The 27861-nt window shown below is 43.3% G+C and overlaps 1 protein-coding gene across 2 annotated transcripts in view; it reads left to right on the top strand.

The window, feature by feature from the left end:
- LOC138528567 (neuronal acetylcholine receptor subunit alpha-10-like) overlaps nucleotides 1-27861 on the top strand; it is a 444635-nt gene that overhangs the window by 214419 nt on the left and 202355 nt on the right. Inside the window, exon 2 of one of the 2 annotated variants that reach the window (XM_069640336.1) lies at nucleotides 25220-25365. In XM_069640336.1, the coding sequence (XP_069496437.1) occupies nucleotides 25220-25365 (146 nt within the window). Of the gene's footprint in view, nucleotides 1-25219; nucleotides 25421-27861 lie in introns of those variants that run through there. The other variant, XM_069640337.1, reaches the window with a different exon arrangement.

Below are 27861 nucleotides of genomic sequence, written 5' to 3'. Positions count from 1 at the left end.
TAGATTAGGCATCTTTTTCCCTTTCAGTTGATATGAGCTATGTCTTTAGGGTTCCTTTCTGTTGCTGCAAATGCTATTCTTGTCATGGCACCTAGGAGAAATTAGGTTTGCAGTGACGTATGGTATACATTCCCCAAAATAAATATTCCAACCTTGTGATCTTTGAAAAGGAGTATATTCTGATCTCATTTGTTAAATTGCAATGAAAGGAGATTATTTGCCACTGTACGATGGAATGATTCATTAGAGTAAATCCTGTAGTTGGTTTCTGTGGGCAGGAAAGAAAAGGAATAAGCACATGGAGGAAAAGGGGTTCAAAGTAGTGCAACCCTGTGGTCTTTGGCAAACAGTGTATTCTGATCGTTTGTGTGCCGGTCATGGGGACGAACAATCCAGCACAGCAGCAAGTACTTGGTTGGATGGAGACATTCCAGTAAAGCCTTGTGATCTTGGGTAAACATCATATCCATAGCTTGTGTTATAACTAAGAGGAGGAATTGAAGTAATCAGTACTGAAAAGTGGATGTATTAATGCAGAGCAGGCTTGTGTTCTTGGGCAAACACTGTTTTCGGAGCTCTTATGCTCATAAAATGTTATAAAACATGCCAGACAAGGCTTTGCAGGGAATTTGCTTTCTGAGGATTCCTCTCAAACCTCACCGGCCCAATATTTATCCTGCAAATGGGGTCCAGCTTCTCCTACCATCCCCTGGGCCCTAAGAGACCTGTTGCCTTGGGGTGGGTTAAAGTCTCGGGGGCTTGCACGTTGAATGGAGGCAGGTTGCTGTCACTTAATGTAACCTTGTTCTCTCCAAAGGTCTGTACCTTAACATGTCCCACACGTGCCTCTTAGCAGCAACAGCAGCATTTCTGCTAACTGCTAAAAGCAGATTCTGAGCTTGCAGATAGCTACTCGTCAGTGGTAAAGGCTGATGTATGGCCCCTTAGACAGTCCAGCACACCAGAGACAGACTGTAGGGTGTGTTAGGCTTTCCAACAAAACCAATGGGGTCATTGTTTGTGTGAAGGTTTACGAAGCAGCGGGAGAGGCGCGGAGTAGCATGTGCTGCTCTTTTGTTAGGGTAGCTTGTGATATTTTCTGTCAATGCATTGTACTGAAAAGGTTGCTGAATGTGGAACAGATTGGTAAATATAGATCACTCTTTCAAAGTGATTATTTGTAGTCTGCCCATTCACTGAACTCACTCTACTCAACCCTTTGCAACCGATCCTATGTGAAAATCTAGCATGCTTACAGGAAGAAAGTCATGCTACGCCATGTTATTGGGGCTTACACCATGCACCGCTGCCACCTTCGTGGTCTCTTGGTGCCCTGGCGGATCTGAAAAGGAAGGAGGGTTGGGAGGGCTTGTTAGTGGAGATTGAGAGGGAAAAGTGCAAGAGAGCTTGGATGTGCTGCTGGTAGCTTCAGATCGCAAAACGCGGTCACTGGTTTGTTTATAGTTGGTAGTCGTTATGTGGTGCTTGGTGTGCGAGTGTGTGTGTGGAGGTTTGCGTATGGCTGGCTTAGTGTCTTGTTCGGTGTTGCACGGCGTGTGTGCAGTTTGTTGTGGTTTATGGTGGTTTTACGTTTTTCTGCTGTAGAGGTATGACTTATTTTGTTCTCTGTTTTAGGGTAAGTAAGCAGAATACTTTACAGTTGTTAGTGGGTTCGTGGGCAGTTGCATCACATTCAGCTAAGTTTAGTGCAGCTAGTTTCAGTACTTTGGCTACCCGATAAACATCTAAATTCAATACATTGGCTATCCTTAAAATCAATCTAGATTAAATACGGTGGCTGCCTCAAAACATCTGAATTCAATATATTGGCTACCCTCAAATTCATCTAGATTCAAGACATTGGCTACCCTCAAAACATATTAATTCAATACATTGGCTATCCTCAAAATTCATCTAGAGTCAATACATTGGCTAGCTGCTAAACATCTAAATTCAACATACAATGTCTATCACTGTCTTCACTGTCATTTAACTGTAACTACTCTGTAACTAAGCAAGTATACTTTACAGCGCCATGATGCCTAAGGGCGGTTTTTGTGCGCTATACACATGTAAATAAATAAATAAATAAACAATATTGGGTAACATGCAAAAACCATCTAAATTCAATACATTGGCTATCCTCAAAATGAATCTAGATTAAATACATTGGCTAACCTCAAGATACATCTAGATTCAATACATTGGCTACCCTAAAAAACATCTAAGTTCAATACATTGGCTATCCTCAAAGTTGATCTAAATTCAATACATTGGATATCTTCAAAAAGCATCTACATTTAATATATTGGCTACCCTCAAACATCTGAATTCAATACATTGGATACCCTCAAAATTCATCTCGATTCAATACATTGACTACCCTAAGAAACATCTAAGTTCAATACATTGGCTATCCTCAAAGTTGATCTAAATTCAATACATTGGATATGCTCAAAAAGCATCTACATTTAATATATTGGCTACCCTCAAACATCTGAATTCAATATATTGGATACCCTCAAAATTCATCTAGAATCAATACATCGGCTACCCTCAAAATGTATTTAGATTCAATACAATGGCTACCCTCAAAAACATCTAAGTCCAATGCATTGGATAACCTCAAAAAGCATCTACATTTAATATATTGGCTACCCTCAAAACATCAAAACTCAATACATCGGTTACCCTAAAAATTCATCTAAATTCAAGACACTGGCTACCCTAAAAATTCAACTATATTCAAATATTGGCTACCCTCAAAACATCTAAATTCAACACATCGGCTACCTCCAAAATGTATCTAAATTCAAGACACTGGCTACCCTCAAAATTCATCTAGCTTCAAAAGATTGGCTATCCTCAAAACATATTTAAATTCAATACAAAAGGCTAGGATGTGCCTAACTCCAAGACAGTGTCTATGCTCGAAGTATGCATCTAGCTTTAGTGCAATGTGTAATACAAACAACAGAGGTGCACAGTGACTTCTGTGCACAGTAGTCACTGCACACTTTTTACAGTGCAGGTCAATATTTGTAAAGAGATAAAGATTGTATGTTTGGAAAGGGGATATTGGTTCATTTGGGGGTTGGGCAGGCATTAATAGGGGGTGCAGGGGATCCCCCCACGCACTTTGCTGCTGCACTGAATTTGGAAAACCCTGACTTTTTAAAAATGAAACATTCTGCACTAAGAACAATGAGTGATAAAAGCACATGGCATGGAACCAGGGCAGGGATTCATGAGTGTGCCACCGAGACGTGGGTGATTATGGGTGCCTACTGGTAGGACACGCCAACACAAAGAAGGCTGCAGCGAAAACAGAGGACATGGCAATCGGGCAGATGGTATAAAGTGGAAGCATTGGGAATTCTCTTCAAGGGAAAATGTACACTAGTTAGCATTGTCAAAGCCAATAGGTCTGGCGTGGCAAACGTGGAGGGTAAGCCTTTTATGTAAGTGGGGTCTTTACAGAAAAATGTACCCACTCTTGGCAAAGCCATGCATATTGACTTTTCCAGTGCTTGTTTTTTGGTATGAGGGTTCTTTGCGTGCACAGTGGCCCAAGTGGATTTGGTATTCAGCGGTACTAAGCAATTTGGGAGGAGATATATTTATATTGCATTTATTTGCAGAGATGATGGCTTAACAAATTTCCTTTTTTGCATAAAAATATATTTTTGGAAAAAAGTATTTTAAATGTACAACCCCCCCCCTCCAATTAAAAAAAGAAAATAATTCATGATACTCTCTTCTCCAAAGACTAGCATGCCTGGTTACTTCACACTGCTTGTTCGCTCATTGACCCCAGATCCAGGCCTAGAGGGGAGCTCTTCTGGGCCCTCTCGCGGAGAGAGCTGTACGGATTCGCCCAGGACCACACAGTGTGACGGAGCCGAGATTAAGAATGTAGGTCGTTAACGTTCAAAGCAGCAATTCATCAACTAAGCTGAAAGCCAACACTAAGAATTAAAATGGGCGCGCGCAGCCTCGGCACTGCAGGCCACATGCCTCAGAGCACAGCACTTTCACGGCGTCTTATAAAGTCGTTTCCCGCTCGGCCGCCTTTATCTCTTGGATGGACGCCAGGTTTTGAAACGTGGCGCTATCATGTGCGACCTTCATCCACTCTAAAATGGACACAGCGCATATCTCTCGGTTATCCTATATCTCTGGGTGAGCTGGTTTAGCAGATATGCGCCCAGCCTACAGAGGACACGTCGTCAGAATCCCAGTTTGACCGTCTCAGCCTTTCATCCTCCCAAGGTTGATAAAATGAGAACCAGTGAATTTGGCAACAGCAACACCTGTTATTTCCAGTGCTATGGAGCTGGAAACCTGTGTAGACACGTGGCAGCACGCAGTACAAGAAAACATTTCTAAGAATACGTGATTGGCGTGACGGGCTTTGCTCATAAATATTTATGATTCCAAATGACTACTAGTAAATCATGAGTGTAAAAGATGCAACATGTATTCATATGTTGTCATTCATTTAATGACTCAAACAGAAAGCCGGTTGCTCCAGCTTTTCGGTAGTAGCAGCCAAACTGTGGAACACCTTGCCACCCCAACTAAGAAACGACCCATCTCTCTGGCCCTTCAAAAAAGGCCTGACAACTAGACTCTTCCGGCTAGACTCCCAACATTGAGTCATCAGGCCAAATCAGACAGTCTATGCCCAACATAACACCTAGCCATATTATTTAGTACACATTACATATAACATAGTTACTCTTAGTACCACCTGCACGAACAACAATCACCCCTGCGGTAACTAGTTTAACCATATATGTGATGCCTGTTTTGTATATCTGCATACCTGCATTCTGTAAGTTTAAAACTCATGTCAATGTGAAACTGTAACTGCTAAATTCTCTCATGTAACCAATTCCTTATTTTTTTTTATTACACAGATTTATATGGTTTTCCTTATTTTAAACCTTTAATCTGGTGTAGACCAAGTTTCCGTGATTTGTCTACCACCTTTGTTGAGCTCACACGTCTTTGGTAATTGTCCCTTTGTGTCACTACGTAGCCCTTCCCACTTTTGAAGTATTAAAATCACCAGTCTTACAACAGCTATATTGATTTTCATTATTTCTCCTTCTATGAGGATCTTTCGCCAGTCTTCCGCGCTCCTTGTGACGAAGCTTCTCAGGGCATTGCCCAAACATTGCTCACAAACTTCTCGTAGTCCCGTGCAATTCCTTATGATCCAGCGCTAGATGCCTGTGGGTTTTGGGCGCTCTTTAAATGTCAAAACAAACAAACAAACAAACAAACAAACAAACAAACAAATAAATAAATAAATAAATAAATAAATAAATGTCTTCTAAAGAGGAGGATGTCGGCCGACACGTGTTTCGACCAGAGTCGTTTTCAAGGCAGTCATCCGATGATGTGCCGTCTGTAACGATAGACTTGTGCTTTCGCACGTGGATGCTTCGTAGTCAAGTGATCACCACAATGATATCGCATTTGATTATCCAATTATTAAAGAGTTCAATCCTCTGAATAGGCGCCGCTTGCTGATGTGTAGACATGCATTCCTATAATTGCGCGTCTCTAGGGATTGAGCCCTCTAAACAGCTCGTAACCATCGGGTTAATATATAATGAATATAGATCCGCTTACTTGGATTTAACCAAGGAGATACGATTATAGGAATGCATGTCTACACATCAGCGAGGGGCGCCTAGTCAGAGGATTGAACTCTTTAATATTGGATAATCAAATGCAATATCATTTGATTATTGGATTATATCGCGTAGCCGGGGAAGGGCCATTAGCCAATCAGGTGGCTGCAGGCCCGGCCCCAGGGGAAGGCGGGCCGGGCAACCGCGAAGGGTACCATGCCCCCCCAGTGCACCATTAGCCCCACTTGCAGGAGTTTTTCAAGGGATGCCCTTGAGCTGGCGTAGTGGCAGAAGGCGCGGCAGACACCCGTTTGTTATTAAATGCACCCGCGGCGACAGGGCTCATTTAATAACAATAGGGTGCTGATGCTTTGCATCAGCACCCTATACATATGATTATCGCCTCGCTGCAATGGAGGCGGTTTGCATTGGAATACCACCCTATTCCAGTGGAGGTAGCAACAACATGTGGCGCATCCTCATCAAGCACAGATCTCAACAACAGTCACTTCATTTTCAGGCCTACCTTTCTAGATTTGTACCTCTGTCTCATTTACACTACATTCCTTACCCATCATCCCTTGGTATCCTTAATTTCGACTGCATCTTCAATGGCACTTCACCCCCTTCCTTACAATTATCTTTTAGGCCTCTGTTCTCCTTTTGCGCCATCCCTTAACTCTTAACTCAGTCCCCCTCCCTCCACTCGCTCGCACCCCCTTCTCTTGTCCACATTGCCGAGTCACCATTTCCTTGTCCTTCAGTTGGGATCTGCTGATGGAGAAGGAGTAAGTGCAATCTGTTATATTTATTTGTGTTTTCAAGGAAATGCTGTGTGGTGTGTGTGTGTGTGTGTGTGTGTGTGCATTTCTCATTTGTGTGACTGTGGGGATGTGTTTGGATGGGATGGGGTCGATTTGAGCGACATTTATTTACCTAATGGAGAAGTGACCGAATCTATTTGACCGAAAATCGAAATTAACTTTTTAATTTTTAAACTTTTTCTTTTAATACAGGCCCCCCGTAGCCCCTCCTTACCCCTCCCTAACCTTTACCCTTACCCGCACACTACCTATTTTACACTACACATATACCACGTTACCTACCATTTTCGGTACAATAGATTCGGTCAATTCTCCTTAGGTAAAATTGCATTTGGTTAAATCTACGGTATCGGTTTGAATGTGCTTGTGAGTGGGTAAAGAGTATATGGATGGGTGCATCTCTCTTTATGTGACTCTGCATCTATATATAAGAATAGGTTGGTGATTTGTATATGTACCTTTTGGTGGTTAGATAAAAGTGTTCTGAACAAGACAAAAACATAAAAAAAATGTAGAGGTTCATTCAGAGTAATGGGAAATTGAGCCGTGTTTGGCAAATACCGTCAATGTTATTGTCTGACTAATTCAGGGTTTGATCAAATACCACAGGCAATATTTCAAGTGAACACCGGAAGCAGTATTTTAGGCAGAATTTCTCCTGAAAAGCTGCCTATTCTTACCCCGAACTAAGAGTTTGAGTTAAAATAGCCAAATGAGCCTCAATTTCTTTGAACGGGGAAGAGCAGGAACTGCCTTTCAATGCAGTGAAAAAGTTTTTTTTTACAATAGGCTATGGTAAGGGCCTGAAAAGTTGGGCATCTCCGCTGCCCCCTCACCACTTTACCCATGCAATCTATAAAAGGGCTAGAGTGGATCCTTATTGCAGGAATAGAAATACGCAGTAGTGGCATGCGCTGCTACTGTACCTAAACCATTACCACCTTTACATTGAAGGTGGTAATGGCTGGAAAAAAGGTTTCCAAAAACACATTCTACGTTACCATTGGCGGAGGTGCTTTTTCTGAAGTACTTAGAGGTATTCCAAAAATACCACCTCTGCTGGAATGAGACAGGTTTTCAGAAATACCACTGGTGGAGGCGGCAACTGCATTTCGTTAAACAAAATCTGCACGACTCTGAATGCCACCTTTAGTTTGTAGGTAATACCTGACTGTTACTACGTCTTTCTGAGTGCATCAACAGTGCCCAAAGGTGAGTACCACAAACAATCCAAAAGCCACTTCATTAAGCACCAGATAGTAACATGCATGGGTGCTATTCAGGGGACTGCTCTTAAACCCTTCTGGCAATACAATCGCAGTGCCCAAGACATTCACCAGTGCATAGGGGAAGCTCTCCTACAGAATGAAACTCTAATAAGATAAGGACCCTTACTCCCTTGGCAAGTAGGAGTCCTGACCAGCTGCTGCTGTGGATTGCAACAGACGAATGGTGCGTGGGCCACAGTGGTGCCAACATGACCAGCCAGGGTCACAGAATCTGTCATGTTGCTGCTGGGTGGTAGGAACATGCCCCTGTGCCCAGGCTCTTCTCCCCTCCTTCATGCACATGTGGCGGACCCCCAGGCGGCATTGCTGAAATCAAGACGTGTGTCTAAAAGACCACAAACAGGCTTTGCTGCTCTTGGTTCCTTTGAGACAGGGCAGATCCTGAAGGATTTCGGATCTTTCAATCATCTCTCTTTGCATTTTACAGCTCTGGCCCAGGGAGCAACAGCCAAGCCAGCCTGGGGGAGGGGGGGCAGTTGCCCCCTTGTCCCACTTACCAGCCCACTACTGGTTGGGTGCTCATCTTTTGGACCTCATACCTACCAACTGGTGAAGGGAGGTATTGGCAGATGTTGCCTTTATTTTTATGCATAGTGTTGAGAAAGGCTTAGAGCGGGGTTGTCCAGCTCCAGTCCTGGAGGGCTGCAAACCTAACGGGTTTTCAGGACATCCCTCATTAATATTCATGAAATAAATTGGCCTACATTTAGAATCATTATATGCAAATGTAACTCATGAATATTAACGAGGGGCATCCTTAAAATCCAACATGCTTCCGGCCCTGGAGTTGAACAAGCCTGGCTTTCGACCAATGAAACAGCAGTCATTTTTAAGTCTGTCCAAAAGGAGATTTGGCTCTCCAGTGCCGACCTTTTCGTTGCTATGTTACTGGATCACGTGCTTCATTCCTTGGTATGTGCCGTGTGCCGCTTCCAGTAACGACTGCATTATTCAGAGCTGGAACTTTGCCATGGAAAAATTGAACTACAAGGAAAGCAGAGAGCAGCTTTCTTTAAAAAGGACGCGTGAGATTAGAGTGCAGACAGCAGCTTGCAGGGCAAAGGGGTGGGGTGCCAGGAATTATTTATTTAGAGTGCAATCTCGTGAAACACATAGCTGTATGGGAACCAGGCTCGCACATTCCGCCAGGTTTGCTGGCTGCTACTACACCGCAGGAGGCAATCAGTCCCCAGCTCAGTTTTTGCTCTTAGGGAGTGCCAACATTTGAATTGCTAACTGTCTACAAGCACAATAAATATCATGACACACCTTCCAATCATGGGCATTGTAGTACCCAGAACAATGGTACTCGTTTTATCGACCGCAACAGGATGAATGCTTGAGTGGCTCGTTCCATGCCGGTGCAGGTTTCTAGCCAGACATCCACCCCTTCTGCTGTGTCCATTTAGAGACATCGTGGTTCACATCTGAACATTCGTGACTCTTCTTTGCGGCACACTTTGCCTCCATCGTTGGCCACCGTAGCCAGCGTGGGGGACTCTGTATAGTGAGAAGACAGAGCCTACTCTATGGGTTTCTGTCCCTGGTCTCGCCCTCATCTCATCAGCCTCCTCTCATTGGTAGAACCGTGGCATATGATGGCTGTACCTGCGCATATGATGGCTGTACCTTGGCGTATGATGGTTGCACATGGGCATATGATGGCTGCACCTGGGCATATGATGGCTGCACATGGGCATATGATGGCTGTACCTGCGCATATGATGGCTGTATCTTGGTATATGACGGGTGTACCTGGGCATATGATAGCTGTACCTTGGCATATGATGGATGTACCTGCGCATATGATGGCTGTACCTTGGCATATGATGGCTGTACCTGGGCATATAATGGCTGTACCTTGGTATATGACAGCTGTACCCTGGGCATATGATGGCTGTACCTTGGCATATGATGGCTGTACATGGGCATATGATGGCTGTACCTGCGCATATGATGGCTGTACCTTGGCATATGATGGCTGTACCTGGGCATATGATGGCTGCACCTGCGCATATGATGGCTGCACATGGGCATATGATGGCTGTACCTGGGCATATGATGGCTGCACATGGGCTTATGATGGCTGCAACTGGGCATATGATGGCTGTACCTGGGCATATGATGGCTGCACATAGGCATATGATGGCAGTACCTGGGCATATGATGGCTGCACCTGGGCATATGATGGCTGTACCTGGGCATATGATGGCTGTACATGGGCGTGTGACTGCATCTAAGCATATACAGCGTTACAAGGGAATGTGGTGGCTATGCTCAGCATTTGACTCCCCATCCTGGCATATGATGTTATATCTGGCATATTTATTTCCTTAAATGTGTAAATGTTTGTGCAGCGCACACCGGAAAATGAATTGTTGCTACCTGCTAGGATGACTGAAAGGTGACAAAGTGTAACAAGGGACAAGGGTCAATTAAGGCCGTCTAATGGACAGGTTCATCAGGCGTGATGGACCAGCCAGGATTCGAGCAGTTTTCTCAACTGGAGCCAGCAGGGGGTATGACAGGTAGAATGTTCCAGAGAGTTAGGGCTGCCACTCGGAGCCGGGATGTGGGGACATAAAGTTGATCTGTAAAGTGAAGGTATGTGATCAGGTGGGAATGCACTCGATGAATTGCGGACGTACCCCTGCTGGAGCTCGAACCTGCGACTGCAGACCAAACATGTTGAGGGCAAGTGCTTTACTTGCTGAACTACCTTATGCTGAGATGTGATGTAGTTCTAATGTTGTTTATTTTTTTAATCAGGCTTTTAATTCCTTTAGCTGAAACATTTGGACTTTTTTAAAAATTGAACACGTCCTGTGATGACATTTGTCAACTTATTATAACATGTAATAAAGAAAATTATTGAGGTTATAAATCATGGCAAACTTGGAAAATTCTTCCTCACTCCTGATAAATCATCTACCACTTCATCCATATTCTTAAAAGAATGCCTCAACGTTTTGCCACTTGGAAACTGCTTTGTAAAGTACCACTCCGCGCCAGGGTCAGACTGGGGCTTACAATTGTCTCGGGCACCAACGAAAAAGTGGGCCACTGTTGCAAAAGGGAGTTCATTCCTTTTGTGACGCTGTTTGAATAGTACCCAAGGGGGAGGACTTTGATAAAATGTGATGCAAATTGTACATTTTAAAGAATATTTATTCAGCAACAGTGGTCAAAACTATTAGCCGCATAGTGAAGTAACTCATCAAACTGGCCCATATTGGCCAAAAAAGTGCCCCACTTTGACCCCAAAAACTGGCACACACAAGCATTTTGCGGTTTTGGTTTGGCCATGGACCTACTGCCCTATAAGCCAGTCCATGCTTGCTCCGCGCACAAGCTCTTGTTTTTAATGTCATTTCTAAATTTATTTTCCTACTTTTCGAAAAATAAATGTTTCGAATATATCTAACCCTGGCCCCCTAGTTACCCACCCCTTATTTCCATAACCTCAAGAGCATATACATTCCTCTTTATCTCAGGGTTTGCAACCTTGGCTCTCCAGATGTTTATGTAATACAACCCCCAATACCACTAGTTAACATAGTCTATGGTGAGGGATCATGGGAGCTGCAGTCCAAAATACCAGGAGAACCAAGGGTTGCAGACCTTTGCTTAACTAATCCAAAGGATTTACTAGATGGAACGAGATGCTGGAAACATTTCCGGTAGCGGGAAGATAGTTATGAATAAGGCATGAAATAAAACTTCACTGTGAAATTGTAACTATAGCATTGGAGAGACATGCAGATGTAGCTGGACTTCTCTTTAAATAACATTGATCCTGAGGAAACGTGATAGCTAGATGTTCCGCGTCGGAAACAATTGGAGACGTCGAAATTTGAATTGGAGCTGTATATTCACCATTTTTTTCATGTAGGGGAGTGTAAGGAGGATATTGATAAAATGAGTCCTGATACAGAGTTTGGCTAGGATTAACAGGCTTAATATCTAGTTGTCACTTGCAGGGACCAATCTATGCACAGGGCATTGCTTTGCAAACTGATGCGCAGAAGGTTGCTGGTTGGAATTTTTATGAATATAGAAGGTGGATTGGGGTATATTTTCAAGAAAGAAAATTTGTGAAATTGGCTGCTGCCGGCGAGATGAATTTTACTAATTGATATTGAGTTGGATGAAAATTAGACGTAGAGGAACTTCTGATTTGGAAGTTGAATGCTAGCATATTGTTTTGTTTTTTCCGTTCAGTTTCCGAGGGATTGTAGAGGTTTCTGTGCGGATCCTACGGGAGGTAAATACCAATGTGTCATACAGGACATATCTTAACTTTAGAAAGTTAGTGGTAATAATCTCCATATATGAAAATGTTCTTGATAAGTAGAAATGAAAATGCTAAATTTTAGGAAGATTCCTCTTGATATTTATTTACAAGGGACTTGAAAAGCTTTGAGAATCTGTGTGATATTTATGTTAAAGAATTTTTTGTAAGAACTGTTTAAGTTGATTGACATTTTGGTGACAAAATATGTTAGAACAAAATATTTGTGTTTATAACAAATTGAATGTGTTACTTTTGATTGATTTTGCATTTATTGTAATTCAGCATGCATCATTTTGACCTATGCCAATCTTGTATTGCGGGACCTGTGATGAATTATAAAGAATTGTAGGTTTATGGATTGCTTATAATATTTCTTTAAATAATGAGAGTTACAGTAATATTTTCTGGATACATTTCATAAGGTTAGCATGGTGAGGTGTTTGCACTGTCTGTTCACATCAGATGGTATTTTGCCTTTACCAGGGGGCATACACAAACAATCCATTATGCCACCTGCACCGATACATGTCAAAATCCTTGGCATTCAGAGCTTTTATGTAAGTTAATTTGTATTGCTTCATTGCCAGAGGCATAGATAGGGTAGGGTCTGGGTGGGCAAGGTCCTCTCAAAATCTGAAAATGCCCACTCAGCAGTGCTCTGGGGGTATATACAGATGTTAATGTCACTGTGGTGGGGCTCAACTACATTAGCTTAAGACCCCACTTGTTAGACAATGTTCGCTACGCCTCGCATAGCTATTTCATTGCAGTTATTTTACTTGCTGTCTCCTTTCCCTGAAAGAAGCGCGTGGGCTATTGCTTTGCCCTCTGGTTTAAGTTGGACAAAAAAAGTGCCTGAACATGTATTTCACTCATCTCTTGTACCCACAGGATGTATGCACCACTATTGTCAGTGAAAATTACCGCCCCCTCCCAACTGCAGTAAACTAATACCCCAAATTTGAGAATGTCTAAAACAAATTACCCCCAAATCGTAGCAATGACTCAGTTGAGTGCAAGGACCTTCCTGCGCAGCTGAAACATTCATCTCGATTCTAGGTTAAATCAGGGAGTTCACACTGTGACAGAATAAAGTCTACACACCAGCCATTATCACACATTTATGGCTATCCAGCGGTGGTGAGAGCCCAATGAATCTTCTGCAGTGATGCCTTCCTTGATGATGTTCTATTTTGACAGATCTCATTTCAAAACCTCTCCCCTCGTCCAATTTCATAGTTGGCAAATTTAAACTTTTTTAATAACCCATTGTCTGGAGGACCGGGGACTTGAACAGTGGACCTTGTTGGCTCCACAGACTCAATAAGGCACGAAAAGAAAAACCAAATGTATGCAGTGCACTAAGATCCAATTCTAGAGCTTCAGTAAAACATATCTGCCATTGAATGATTACAAATGTCACCCCATGAAGACAAAGAATTGGTAAAATGTGCTAGAATTTCAAGTGATTCAATGAACACATTTTTAGTTTTGGCTATGAGATGGTGCTTTAGCACTACCTATAAGCTGAAAATAAATAATTGAAATAAAGCTAGAGAGAGACAGCATATGAGGGACACAAAGCTTGTAGCTGTTTGTAAGGAATTCGACCCTCCGCACAGGGAGAGAGTGTGCTCGCCTGGGCTGCTTTGATGTTTTGATAAATGAAAATGAATGATGGGAGACCAAACTCTGAGAAATGAGTGCGGCCATTCCACACCCATTTCATCTGCTTCCTGCCCCAAACATGTAGTCACCTGTACTCTGGAAAGACACAGCCTACATGCGTTGTCTTCCCCTGTCATATTCACATGGAATGTGACAGCCCTGGGTACATCAAAGCATTTAAAGAAGGGGGAAGGCACACCTTCCTCCAGCCATGAACAGCCTAATTAAAATATCAAAGGCTCCATGGATCTGGATTCCTTTGTTCTCAGGCTGGTGGCAGTGCATACTAATGAGAGATAATTGAGGCAAGCCGGCCGAGTGGGCTTGGTTGCTGGAGAGACAACAGGAAGGCGGGGCTAACACCCCTTTGGTGCTCAATGTGTCAACTTGAAGATAGTTCCCACCCCTCTGTATGAAAGGCAGTGAAATGCATGTCTGGGTCCACTATTAACCGTAGGCAAACCCCTGCTGAGCGGACCCCTTTCAGAGGGGAAAAGTATGTGGTTTGGGGGAGACAGGATGTCTGCTCCCAGAACATACTGCAAGGGAAAACCTGCACTTTAATCATCAAGAGTCACAGACGGCTCAGTTAACCAGAGAGACACCTTGATCTACAACAGACAGGAAGATGGGTGGGACTTAGGTATATGTTGTCACCCCTTTCTCTGTCCTGTTGCAGAGCATTCCTGTCCTGACCTCATGCTTACCAGAAGATTGTTGGTGGGGACCCAGGATTGGTTCATTAAGGTAGGCTTTGCCTACACCAATCGCTGGGGCCCATTTGGCATTTAAAAGAGGGCTGAACCCCTCACTTAGTAGATCATCTGAAGACTTTGCAAAGAGTAAGAAGAAGGACTCATTTGGACCCGAGCTGAAGGTACAGTCTACCTTACATCTTCCGCCAGTGAAGGAAGGCCAGGAGTTCCAAGAGGGAAGCAGGATCCCTCCCTTAAACATCTCCCAGGGAACAGAGGGAGATACCGGACTCAGAGGACCCATCTAGAATGTTCCGGAACCGGTACTCAGCCAGCACACAGCTTGCCCTGCTGGGTTCTGACAGCAAGCTTCCTAAGTAGGAAGTGCCAGAGAGTATCTGGACAAAGGACAAGGCCGTTGCCTGCTAACACCCTCCTGAGCTTTGGGCCATCCACCTTGAAAGGACACAAGCCCTGCGAAGAGGCTAGGAGGAGTGCCACACAAGCATGATCTAGTGTCCATCTTTGCAAGGATAATTTTGAGACAGTCGAGCCTTCGAACCACATCCGGCTGCACCGCTGACTGTTGTCATGCTGCAGTCACTGGAGCCATACGAGACGCCTCCACCAGCATTCAAGATCTGCCAACCAACACAGAGACAATGATTCTTGGCCCTGAGCCGCCGCGCTGGACAGCCTGCAGACGTCCATCCACTCTTGCTTGATGAACTGCCTGCCGTACGCTACTAACTCTGTCTCAAGGGCTTCTAAACGCCCTGGAACCGCCTCAACGCTATCAAGTACCAAAAACCTTTTTCAGCACCAGGTACATTGTGGGTCTGCCCCCCTGGTCCTTCTCAGATGGCCCCTAGAGATAGTTACGACCCTTTGCCCCCTTGGTGCTGAAACCAAATAATCTTGAGCTGACTGATTACTTTACCAACTACCCTCCTGTCAGTATCCAGAGTGCATCCCTTTTCCCTTGTGAAACTGTCTGTCCTCTGTGTTCCTTTACAGGGTGGTCGTATTTGTAGTGGGCTGTCTGTTGTAGTAATAATAAAGTAGATATTTTAATACAACATTAACTGGCCAGCCCCTTTTATCATTGAGTAATAATTGTATTTTTGCTCTGTTGCAACTAACCAACGGTCTACGACCTTGCGGCGATAAGCCTGCCGTTCCGTCCACGTTAGCAAAATTGGACAAGGATGTTTTATAATTCACTTGTATTCCAATCTGTTCGGCTCCCTTCTGGTGTACTAGAGGTGTGGGGCTGATTGATGGTTTTGAAACCGATATTCATCCCTGGACCACAGGTGCCCCGGAAGTTGATTCATCACAGTGTTGTTTGGTTATTACCCACCCATTGACTGTCCATGGTCATACTAATCCCTATGGCCGTTCCTCCATACCCCCACATCCTGCCCCTCACTGCCCGAATCACACCCATCTGGGATCTCTTTGAGGTAGCTTTATCATGCCTTAACAACAAGCCTACAAATCTTTTAAAGTTTAGAAAATCTCTGAAACTCATCTGTTGATCCAAGGCCTTCCATGCTGAAGTGTCCAAGCCACAGGTAGTCCGTAGCCCCCCCACCCATCGAGAGAATTTAAATGTAATGAACACTATAAATGACTACCACTGTCGGGGCCCCTAGAATGTGTTGCGCATTATGTCCGGCTGAGAAAGATGTCTGCCCTCTTGATGTTCCTCCACCCACAGCCTCTAACTATCATTACTCACTATCCAGCCAATCCTACCCCCTTTATGTTCCCGCTGTGACCCTCCAAAATAATGACCCAGTCCTATGCCGTTCAGACCCTACACGTGTGATTGCCAACACACGACAAGCGAGATACAGTAGGACCGTGCTGCAGAGTGGATACATTCAGGGTCTAGCCTGCCCACTTCATATTCTGGGAAATTACATTATAGAACGAGACAGCCAAGGACCCCTGCATCAGTCATTACTGGGGTGCAATGGATGTTGTTACAACACAACTATATGAAAGCTTGCAGAGGTCATTGTGTACAATGTTCTTTTTTTGTTTGATGCTTAGCACTTCTCACAACCCTATGGCACTTCCATGTGAGTGCCCAGGGCTCTGGCCAGGCCTATATCGTCATGTATGCTATTTAAACTTGTTTTGCGTCACACATGTAACACCGAAAGCCTAGACACAGGCAGTCGTGAAGGTTTATCTACAACATATTTGGGTTATGGATACACACCACAGATTTGTTTTTGTGTATTTTCCAATATTATTATAGAATGTATAAACATATTATTTCCACTTTAGAGATAAGTGATTAGCTAATTCATGTTATCTTTGTGGTCACCGACCTACACAGAAAGCCAACAGACCATAACAGCACAAAGCACAATTTAAGCTTTACCCCTCCCCACACCATACAGGGTTGATTTAGGGCCAAGTCAGCTCCTTTGAGACATGTGTCGATACCCAGGAGAGTGCAATACATTTAAATACATGCATGAAGGGTTTACATCCAGTTGTTATGCTGGGAAAGGTTTGATTGGGAAGGAAGATCAATCAAAACCGATTGGCCCTCTAAGCTTGTAAAGAACCTCCAAAGTTGCTACACACGCTATATACTCAAATCAAAGTATGGGATTTTGAAATACACAAAGAGGATTATCCACAGAACAATCCCATTATTCCCATATTGGGCCTTGTTACGAGTTTGGTGGTAAATTGGTGGTGCGTGACTCGGTCCAATGAGATTACGAGTAAATCCCCGTTTTGGGAGTCCATGGGACTCAATTGGGACCTTTGGTGGATTTCCAGTGAGCGGTACCTCATTGCATTTAATCCACAGATTTCTGGCCTCAAAGTTAAGAATTGTACCTCTCGCTGCATGCTGGAGGTCAAACCACCTCTTCAAGGTCAAACTTGGAAGTCAGCGATCGGGCAAAAGTGGCTGTAATTCTGTTACCCAATAAACAAAAACCCAAGGTGGGAACCTCAATAATCACTGGCACCTTGAGGTAGGGACATATAATACAACAGTGGTACCAGGAGAACGAGAAAAACTGAAGAAGGATGGCAGAAGGATGTAAGGATCAAATCATTATTTTCAGTTTATTTAGATTTGTATAAAAAACATAGAACCTTTTAATCAATTCTTAAAAAACATTTTACTAATCATGCACTCATACATTCACTCACTAATTGAATATCTAAAAAATATAAATGTGCTAAGATGTTACAAGAAATACAATTCATTTCATTAATACAATTCTTTACCATTATACTATTAATGGATCTAAACAACCTATCATTGTTGATAACAGTTCATTCCAGACAAAACATCTTGATTAAAGAATTGATTAAAAGTTTCTATGTTTTTTATACAAATCCAAATAAAATGAAAATAATGATTTTAGAGTGTTTCAACTTTTGGATGAGGATTCAACTTTTGGATGAGGATTCAAGAACCTAATGAATCAGTTGAGGATTACATAACTGCACTGTGGCATTTGGCATTGTTTTGCAAGTTCAATGATGCATTCGACGAACACATTAGGGACCAATTTATGACTCATTGTGGTTCTAACAAGATCAGCGAGGAACTATGGTTGAGGGATGAACCGACATTGGACGAGGTATTAACCATAGCGTGAAGAGTGGAACATTCATTGGCATGTGTTGCCTAACTGTCGAAGAATGAGAATGTTACCCATAAAGAATCAAACGCCGAATTACTGGCTGTGAGTGAATCCAAAGGGAAAAAGAAGTACAGACCCAAGCAAGGTAGTCGGGGAGGAGGAGAGTCGAAATCCTCACAAGGTCCCAAACTGAAGGGAGAGAAGAAGGAAGGAGAGAGAAGAGAGAAACATTTGTGTTTTCGTTGCGCCAGCAGAAGCCACTTTGCAGCATTTATAGGATGTCCTGGAAGAAATGTCACGTGTTCCAAGTGCAAGAGAAAGGGTCATTTTCCCAACTGTTGCAAGAACTATCAGTCAGGATAGTTCAACCAGAGAAGAGTGTTATATATTAATGAAGAATCAGATCGAAGATCATCAGAAGATGATGAGTCACCATATGTTGAAAATATAACTGTTGGCACGATAAACATTATTGATGGTGATGATGATGACGATGATTGCGAGCAGCCGTATGCGTGCATCAAAGTGAATGGTCAGGATGTGATGATGATGGCTGACTCAGGGTCCAAAATTACGTTGGTATCCAAGGAAGTGTTTGAAAGAGATGTGAAGGGAGAGAATAGATTCCTGGCTAAACCCGACATTAACCCGGGTGGTTATAACCAGGATAAAATTGAGTTATTGGGTTACTGTGTGGGTCAATTTGAGTTTAAAGGCCGGCAATGTGAAGGAAAGATATATGTGTCAAAGAAAGGCCTTACGTTATTGGGCTGGAGAGAACACAGGAAGTTGAAAATCAGACTAGACCCCAATGAGGAGGAGCAGGTACTTCATGTGGGTTGTGCCGTAGCTGAAAGGTACCCTGGTGTTTTTAAAAAAGGGATTGGAAAAGTAAAAGGGGTCCAACATCAAATAATTTTTAAAAAAGGTAGTAAACCTGTTGTGGCGAAATTGAGACCCGTGCCTATGATATTAAGAGACGGAGTCAAGAAAGAAATATACAAATTACTGCTTTCCAATATCATTGAAAGAGCTGGGGGTGTAGAATAGACATCCCCGGTTGTAGTGGTGAAGAAAGGTTCGGGAGAACTCAGACTATGTGTGGATTTGCGAGAAGTCAACAGATGTGTATTGGTAGATCGGCATCCCCTTCCCAATATGGGGGAGATGTTAGCAAGGGTTGGGCGTGGCAAGGTGTTTTCAAAATTGGACATGGCGTTGGCGTACCATCAAGTGGAACTTGAGGAAGGGTGCCGGAAGCTGACCACCTTTGTTACCCATGAAGGGGTATTACAATTTAAGAGGATGCCCTTCGGACTCGTGTCGGCATCCTCCGTGTTTCAGAAACTCATGGACAGGATGCTAAGTGGTGTAAAAGGCGTGTTCTGTTTTCAAGATGACCTGCTTATATGTGGTCAATCGGTTGAAGAACATGATGCCATTTTGAGTGATGTGGTGAGAACTTTTGAAAAGAAGGGTATCACACTGAGGGAGGAGAAGTGTTTGTTTGTTGTGAAACATGTGGAGTATTTGGGCCATGAGGTATCAGGAGAAGGGGTCAGGCCAAAGAAAAGTTCAGTAGATGCCATAAATGTGGTGGAGAGGCCCACCAACAAAGTGGAATTGAGATCATTTCTAGGATTAGCGGAATTCTACCAGAAATCTATAAAAAAAACTATGCTTCCAAAGTGGTTGAGTTGAGGAAACTGTTAAAGAAGGGTGTTGAATTTATGTGGAACCAGGCATGTGAGGATGAATTCTTGAGAGTGAAGAGGGATATTGATTTGGCTCAGCCGCTAGTGTGTTATGACACTAGGCGGAAAAGTGTCATAACAGTTGATGCATGTGATTCCGGGATAGGTGCAGTTTTATCCCAGATTAATTCAAATGGGTCCCATGATATAATAGCACATGCGTTGTGAGCATTGAGGGGTGCAGAATAGAGATACTCCGTCTTGGAAAAAGAGGCCTTGGCATGTTACTGGGCAGTGGAGAGATTTAAGAATTTTGTATGGGGAACTGACTTTACAATTCGAACAGATCATAGGCCCCTAAAAGTTATTTTCGAGAACAAGGGATTGGACAAGGTATCTAGGAGGGTGGCAGGATGGGTCACCAGAATGCAGTGCCATTGATTTCAGATGGAGGTTATATCCGGAAAGGAAAATGTGCTAGCGGATAGTTTGTCACGTCTAAGGATGGCACCAAATGTTAAGGAAGGAGAAGATGTGGAGATGGAAATGGTTTTTGTTAATACAGAAGGTATAGTGCCTAGAGAGATGTGGATAGAAGAAGCAAGGAAAGACAAGGTATTGTCACGTGTCAAGGCATATGTATTGGCATCGGTGTGGCCTAGGAGGATGGAATTATTGGAGGATGAAAAACCTTTTAGGGAAATAAGAGATGAGCTGTTTGTAAGAGATGAGGTGATATTTCAATGGGAGCGGGCAGTAGTTCGAAGCGGATTACGTGCCAAAGTCATTGATTTAGCCCATGTTGGGCCTATTGGTATTTCTAAGACCAAAGGAGTTCTCAGATCAGATTATTGGTGGCTAGGATTTGAAAGGGATATCGAGAAGAGAGTGAGTGACTGTCAGGTGTGTATGAGGTCAGGGAAAGGGCTGGTTGCGACAAGGCAACCAGTGGTGGAGGTGAACATTCCTACGGAATTATGGAGAGAGTTGGCTATGGGAATTCTAGCTCCTGTTGATCTTGGTTATGGCAGAGGCAAATATTTCATACTCGTCATGGATACATTTTCTCGATGGTGCGTGTTTGCGATTGTTAGGGACATTTCAAGTGAGAGTATGGTTGATGTCTTTCAAGAAATATTTGCGAGGGAAGGAGTTCCAGAGAGTGTTTTAACTGCTAATGGGACGCAACTCACAGGTTGATTTTTTCCAGAATATTTGGTGAAATGTGGAGTCAAGCATAGGAAGTGAGCTCTGTATCATCCGGAGACAAATGGCATGGTGGAAAGGATGAATAGATGTGTGATGGAAAGTGTACGGGTGGCCCAGGAGAGTGGATGTGAGAAGAGAGTAGCCATCCAGGAAAGAGTATGGGCTTTACGAATGGCTCTGCATGCGGAGACGGGTTTAAGTCCATTTGAGTTGATGCGTGGTCGGAAACCAAATTCTGCACTCAGGGAATCTGATGCAGTGGTTGAGGATGTGAGGAAGATGTTAAAGAGAAGGAAGGAGGAATGGATTGTGAGAGAAAATGTGAGGAGAGGTGGAAAGGCGTTGAATGTAAAATGTGGTGATATGGTGCGTATAGGAAAAGCTGTAATAAAAAGGAAAGCGGATCCGTTGTATTCTGACCCTGTGAGGTTAGTTGCGGTGTTGAAAGGGGCCATTCAGGTTGCGGGTGGTCAGGTATGGAACAATAATAGAGTCGCGGTGGTCAGGAGAAGCGTTATTTGAGAGGATGGAGGAAAGTGTGGTCTAAGGGTTGATAGTTCATGTTAATTGTTCAATTGTGACATGTATATATGTAAAGAGGGAGATGTGTTATGATGTGGCTTGGAAGATGTCAGCCTGTGTTGGGATCTCAGTGATGTCATCAGGTGGAATGATGTTACATGAGTATTCCACTACATCAGAATGAGTGTGTTTATCTTTGTAATAGTTCTAATGTTTACAGTTGATGGGTTAGTGAGGGAGATCAGGCTGCATGTTGGCAGCTGGGGGTCTTTATATATTCATCTTAATACATATCTACTCATTGATATCCTTGTGTCCTCCTGATGTGTGCCACCCAACAAAGATCTTATTCAAAGACAAAGGCGTGTCACAGCAAAAGCACATCAACTGGGAAAGAGTATAAAATAACTTCTATTTGTCACTATATAAGAGTTGAAAATCAAAAACCAATCTAATGTCATATAACTGATGTAAAATCCCTGGATTCCATCATTGAACAATGGAACATAAATTTGGGGGCTGGGGGCTCTAATGCCATTGGGACCAATGCTATCAGTGCATGAACCTTGGGAGGGCACATCTATTTGGTGCACTTCATTGTGTTAAACCCCTGCACTATGTATATCCATCTCCTTCCTTTTGCAGAACCATGGTCCACCTTACAGGACTGACACGCACCCATGCTATCGCGAAACATTCTTCACCTGCTGCATCCCTCCCTCTCTGTGCTCGTAGCATCTACAATCTGCTTTTCCATTCTCCTATCTCCCCCTTGCTCATTTTCGATCTTCCAGTAGACTAAGGTCTGGATACCCCTGGCGGGGACACAGTGCGACACTCAGCGGATAAGCCTAGGCATTCTGATAGTACTACTGCGATGATTTCGCACAGAATAAAAGCATAGTAACATAACATAACATAACATATGTAATAAGGCAGCTTAAATCTATTTTCATGCTTACTATGTGTGCTGTTGCAAGGATGCTATAAATTTGCCGTTACAGGCGTAGACCAAGGATATTCCTTATTCAGATCTATGGCAACTCACTACTCAGAATGGCTCAATGCAACCTGGACAATGAGTTTTCATAGATCCTCTTTATAGGGGGGGCCAGCCTCTTTAGCACTGTCCTTCCTGCCGCCACTTCACCCTGTTCCCCTTTCCCATCTCTGAAACCCTTCCTTATACCCCACCCAGTTTACACCCACAGAAGGGATTCAGCGTGCAGTTACATGGCCGCAGTGGCATGGGGAATACCTATTATTCTGCTTATGTGTATTTAAAGTTGCATTATTGAGCTGTTTATTGCTTGCCGCATATGGAGGTTAAATGATGAAATGCTCATAGTCCAAGAGGTGTCATGGTGAACAAAAGAGTTGTTTAATTTGAAACACTTCTTCGCAAAGGTTCATTTTAATCTGTGCTTCCCAGTATATTGTATAACATTGTGATGTCAATCCTTATAGAGAAATCTGAATAAATCCATTATACTGCATCGTACATATCACTACTATGTTTTTTAGTCAAACCTAGTCGACCATACACAAATCATATCGAGGGGTGAAGATTTCAAATTCTCTGTGCTGCAGAAAACAGATGCCAGATTTGAATCTTGGGTGAGGTTGGTTCGCTAAATCGTTAATGGCAGCACTGCAAGGTGAGCACAGAAACAAACAGCACATCACCCGCAAGCAATCCAAGACTGTGTTACACCTCTCATTTTGTCCACAGCATGTATAGCTTTTTAGTACATTGACCTCAATACTAGGGGTAGTGGAACATTCTATGACCACACTAAGGGGAATTTCAGTGCTCCCAATTAGCACAATGGTCTTTTATGTGGGGGCAGGCAAGCCTAGTCTCCCAAGTGTCCAGTCTTTAAGCAGTAACCATAACAAGTAAGCAGCCTTAATCACACTCTTTATCATCAATCGTTTGAATTAACTTGTTTGTGAAACATGGGTGTACCTTTGACAGTGTATGCATATTGATTAGTATACAGCATTAGTTTCATCCCACCATCTTGACTGCAAGCATGTACTTCAGAATTGAGTCTTTCTCCAAGTTACATGAGGCCTAGTACTGAAGATAGAGGCCAAGTACTTACATTTGGATTCACTTGCAATTACATTTCCTAATAACAATCTTTGAGACATTCATTTGCACATATTTGCATATTTCGTTCATATCCGTAACAAGATATTTTGTGGAGAAATCACCCAACCATACTCAAATGAAATTTGTTTTGCTCGAAACAGTAAAAATATCCAATCACAGTGGTGATTTGGAATGCGAATAAACAAATTACACAAATGGGAGTATGTTTGCTACACAGACTCCTAGTAATCTATCTGAAAAGAATTAAGGGATGCATTGAACTACATTGTTTCATTTGAACCATAGTTTATATTTATGGATCCTTTGCACTTTCATTATTTCAGATTTTTGTATAGCAATTTGGATGTGTGTGTTATTTTTTACCCATCCACATTGAACAATTAATGTGATTTTATTGGATTGCTTGGGACTGAGAAGAAGGTCATTTTAGAGTCCCTCTGATCATGTACCCAATACATCTGGGGTAGAGCAAAACAGGATACAGGGAGTGGCAGTCCTGTTTACTGTTGTCTTTACTCAATTGTAGTCCTGTCCCCTTAAACTACAGCCTGGTGCATTATTGGTAAATCAATAGTAGGTAGTGTAAGACTCTTTTTAGAACCCTTTCACGTTTGTGATACTCCCCATTTGGTTCGGCCTCCAGTGCTTCTTGATGGATGGCTGGTGCTAGAATGTTTCTTCTCTATAATGCAGGTTAGTACGTTTAGTAAGATAGAACAAAAGTGGCTTAACATATCTGTATTCTCTGCACTGTTGGATGCAAATTAATATTTGCTTTCCTCTTGGAGCTCATGAAAAGACTGTTGAACCACATTATTTCTATTTATTTTCAGTTAAACTAATGCATTTGTACACTGTGTTGGAAAAATACACATTAACTTGTAAATATATTTTGCGGCAGGTCACCAAAACTGTGTCTGCAGACATTTTTAGTGTTTGTGGACAGTCCCTATAATCCTACAGGATCGCAATCTCACAAAGAGGAGAAGTTTATTTTATCGGGACCGCGCCCCATCCTGACGAGCTTCACACCTAAACCAGCACACGTTGCTGTTGCAAGTCCTCAGTACATAGTGATGTTAAAGAGCCATGCTCAGCATTTGGCATGTCTATCTTGGCTGCCATCTGCTTGGAACAGAATCCTTAGAGCTTTACCTACCTCTGACCGAGCAACCTGGGCAAAATGGGAATGTCCTGTCCCTGCACTGAGATATCATAGCAGCGAGTCTTTGCATTTGGAAATGTGGGTGTCTCAGCTTCTGGAGTTTCCCATCACCCGAATGTCTACAACGAGTCAATAGATTTTATGGAATCTAGCTGCTTCTCTTTTGATGAAATCCATTTTACGATTCTCCTGTATATAATACTGAATTCCTCAATAGTTATAATTTCATTGGCTGTTGTATTTAATTGTATTTATTGTTCATTTTTAACGGGCTTAATAGCAGCAAGTGGTTTCTAAGTGCGGGATCGGGATTGAACCTGTGTTGTGCCGTGTTGCCACTGAGATATCCTTCCACCCCTATTATGGTGAAAGTTATACAGATGTGGATTGGGCCTGATCTCAACCCTATGGGAATATGCTGTTGCCAATGTCGACTAAGTTGCTGTTTTGTCTCTTTTGATTGCAGGCTGCCTTGGGGCCCAGGGGAAGTATGCCTACAAACTCATGAATGATCTGTTTGCCAACTATTCCAACGCGCTACGGCCGGTGGAGGACATGGACAAGTCGATGAACGTCACACTGCAAATTACTCTCTCCCAGATCATCGACATGGTAAATTTTGGGGCGCGGTGGAGGAGTCACAGATGAACAGATGAAGACCCAAGAGGTTGTGTCCTTATAGTGTAATGTAATGTGAAGTGGTCTTGTATTGCATGCGTGCCACGGTGGCAGGTTTACTGCATATGGACCAGTAAGAAAAGAAGGCCGTGGTTGTTAAAGGAGGAGCAGAAGTATCCAAGTCGTAGTGCCGGTGTGATTCCTGGTGGATAGTGGTCCAGAGAACCTTGGGTGTGGCTTTCATCCAAGGTCGATCGATTGGAGGCAGGTCTGCAATGGCCTAGTTCCCTCACTGGCTTCAGGAGTTGTATGATAGGACTGGAAGAGTGAATGGTGCCTTTGCTAAGAGTGTTGTGTGTTTCTCTTCAGTTGCTCCCATGTAAAAGGGATGATTGTGTGACTATTGTTAGGTGGGAAGAGATCAATACGTGAGTTTGTTAAGTGAAAGGCAACCTTTTGGTTCAAGACTGTTGGTCCAGTGTTGGAGTGTTTGGTCATTGGGCCTCATTACGACCCAGGCGGAAAACCATGGTGCTAATAGCACCATGGTCCATGCCGGTAACTTACCGACTCCGCCATGGAGAAAGGGGGAATTACCACCCCATTACAAGGTGGGCGGGGCGGTAATTACCCCTTCATCCATGGCCCTTCCCCATTCCCATTTTTGCCCCATAGGGCATAATGGGAATGGGGAAGGCGGTAATTACGGTACCGCAAATTGTGGTATCGTAATTAGCACCAAGGTCCCTTTGTGGGTCCATTCCTTAACAGCTGGTAAAACCAGCCGTTAAGGTGGGAACCCGCAAAGGGACCTCGTAATCAGGCGCTAAGGGATTACCGGTACGGGTACCCTTACCGGTACCGGTAATCCCTTAGCGCCAGGGTCGTAATGAGGCCCAATGACTCTTAGTGATGAGTCTTGCTGTTACAGTTAGCTATAAAAGGTGTGGGGAGACCAACACCAATGAGTCCAATATCCTGTACATCTCGGATAGCACGTTGTGTGCTGGTCCATTACATGTTTGCGGAAATGTAGGTGTGATACCATATACCAGTCTTGGGGAGACAAACCTTATATTGCAATCTCCCCTAGGTATTGGCAGATGAGTTGTCAGTAGATTGGCCGTATGTGTGGGTGTGGTTTTAGGCAAACGAGGTTCCATCTGATGGCCACTACCTAGAGAGGGCATCTGTTGGTTGACTATTTGGGCAGTTCTTCTGCTGGCGTCAGTTGAATTGCCAGATTTTCAGTGATTTTCTTAAGACCAGGTCGCTTTCCTCTGTCAGTAGATATTTGGGTTTACAATTCCAGTGTTTGGTTTAGAAGAAGGAGACGGAAGATCCCTGCTGGAGTTTCTGGATGAAGCTTGGCACCGCCACTAGGGCCGCATTGTCAGATCGTTGCATTCTCAGTGATTTGTAGTGCTAGTCATGGAGGCTTCATCATTGCTTTTGAGATGTTAGGGGCCAGGGGTCTTCCAGCCGGCCTGCTAAGTTGCTATCATAGGCCGTGGTTATGAAGTCCTGTATCGGGGAGCAAAGAAAGCCTGGCAGTGCTGGAGTAAGCAATCACCTTGCTGATGTTATTATTTCAGTTCTGTGTTAAAGGCTGTAGTATATTTAACTTGTGGATTATTTTGAAAATGTCCTTCGGGCCATTTGACTCTAACTCTTTTTGGTATGGGTAAAGAGCCATGTCCACTTTTTAGTCAGAGCTGTCAGTGGTAAGACACTTTGTTGCTACATACTTTTCTCTCCAGATTTTCTCGAGTCTCGATTATTTTTTGTTAAGATTACGTCTGGGAGTGAACGATTTGGTGACCTGTTTAGAAATTTGAAAGGCTTTTTCGGTGCCTTCATGTCTGAGGTGTCTGATATCAAGGCGTTAATGTCATTTAGTAAATCGTCCAGTGTTCTTGACTGGTTTCCGATCCAGGGATGGGGTCTGGTGGCTGGATATTTTTTAAGTTGCATGTTCAGCTTGATATTTCTCAATGGCTTGATTGATGATGGGGGAGGTTTCTTCAGCATTGGCTGAAGATGCGAAAGGGATGGAGAGGTGGTCTCGCGGAGTAAGGGAAATGGGGAGGATACAGTGGCGAAGTTCAACATCCAACATGTGTTCGACGCATGAGTGGGTCCTTTATCTAGTGGCTTGAGGTACAACGTGCCAAGGTTTGCAAGGAGTGATTTTTGCAGTTGTGTTCTCTTGGATTTCCAGCTATAGATGGAAGTCTCTTAAAATGGTGAGGTGCTGACAGTCTACTGAATGATTAGCGATTGCATCTATGGAAGGTGGGTTATAGGAGGGTGATTCGTGCATTAAAAGGATGATCAAAGTGGATGTGTAGGCGGTGTAGCAGAGTAGGAGAAATGGTTTGCAGCCTGAGTTATTCAGTGAGATTTTAACGCCAATAGAGTCACAGTGTGCAAGTGCAGTTAGTACTTCTCTTGTAATTGGTCTGTTACAAATGTTTATCTTGTAGGCTG

The sequence above is a fragment of the Ambystoma mexicanum genome, chromosome 7q (genome assembly GCF_040938575.1).
Source record: "Ambystoma mexicanum isolate Mex_15411 chromosome 7q, UKY_AmexF1_1, whole genome shotgun sequence".
In the NCBI taxonomy this organism is placed as follows: Eukaryota; Metazoa; Chordata; class Amphibia; order Caudata; family Ambystomatidae; genus Ambystoma; species Ambystoma mexicanum.
Note: the sequence above shows the minus strand (reverse complement) of the source record. Positions and strands in the feature narration are given on the sequence as shown.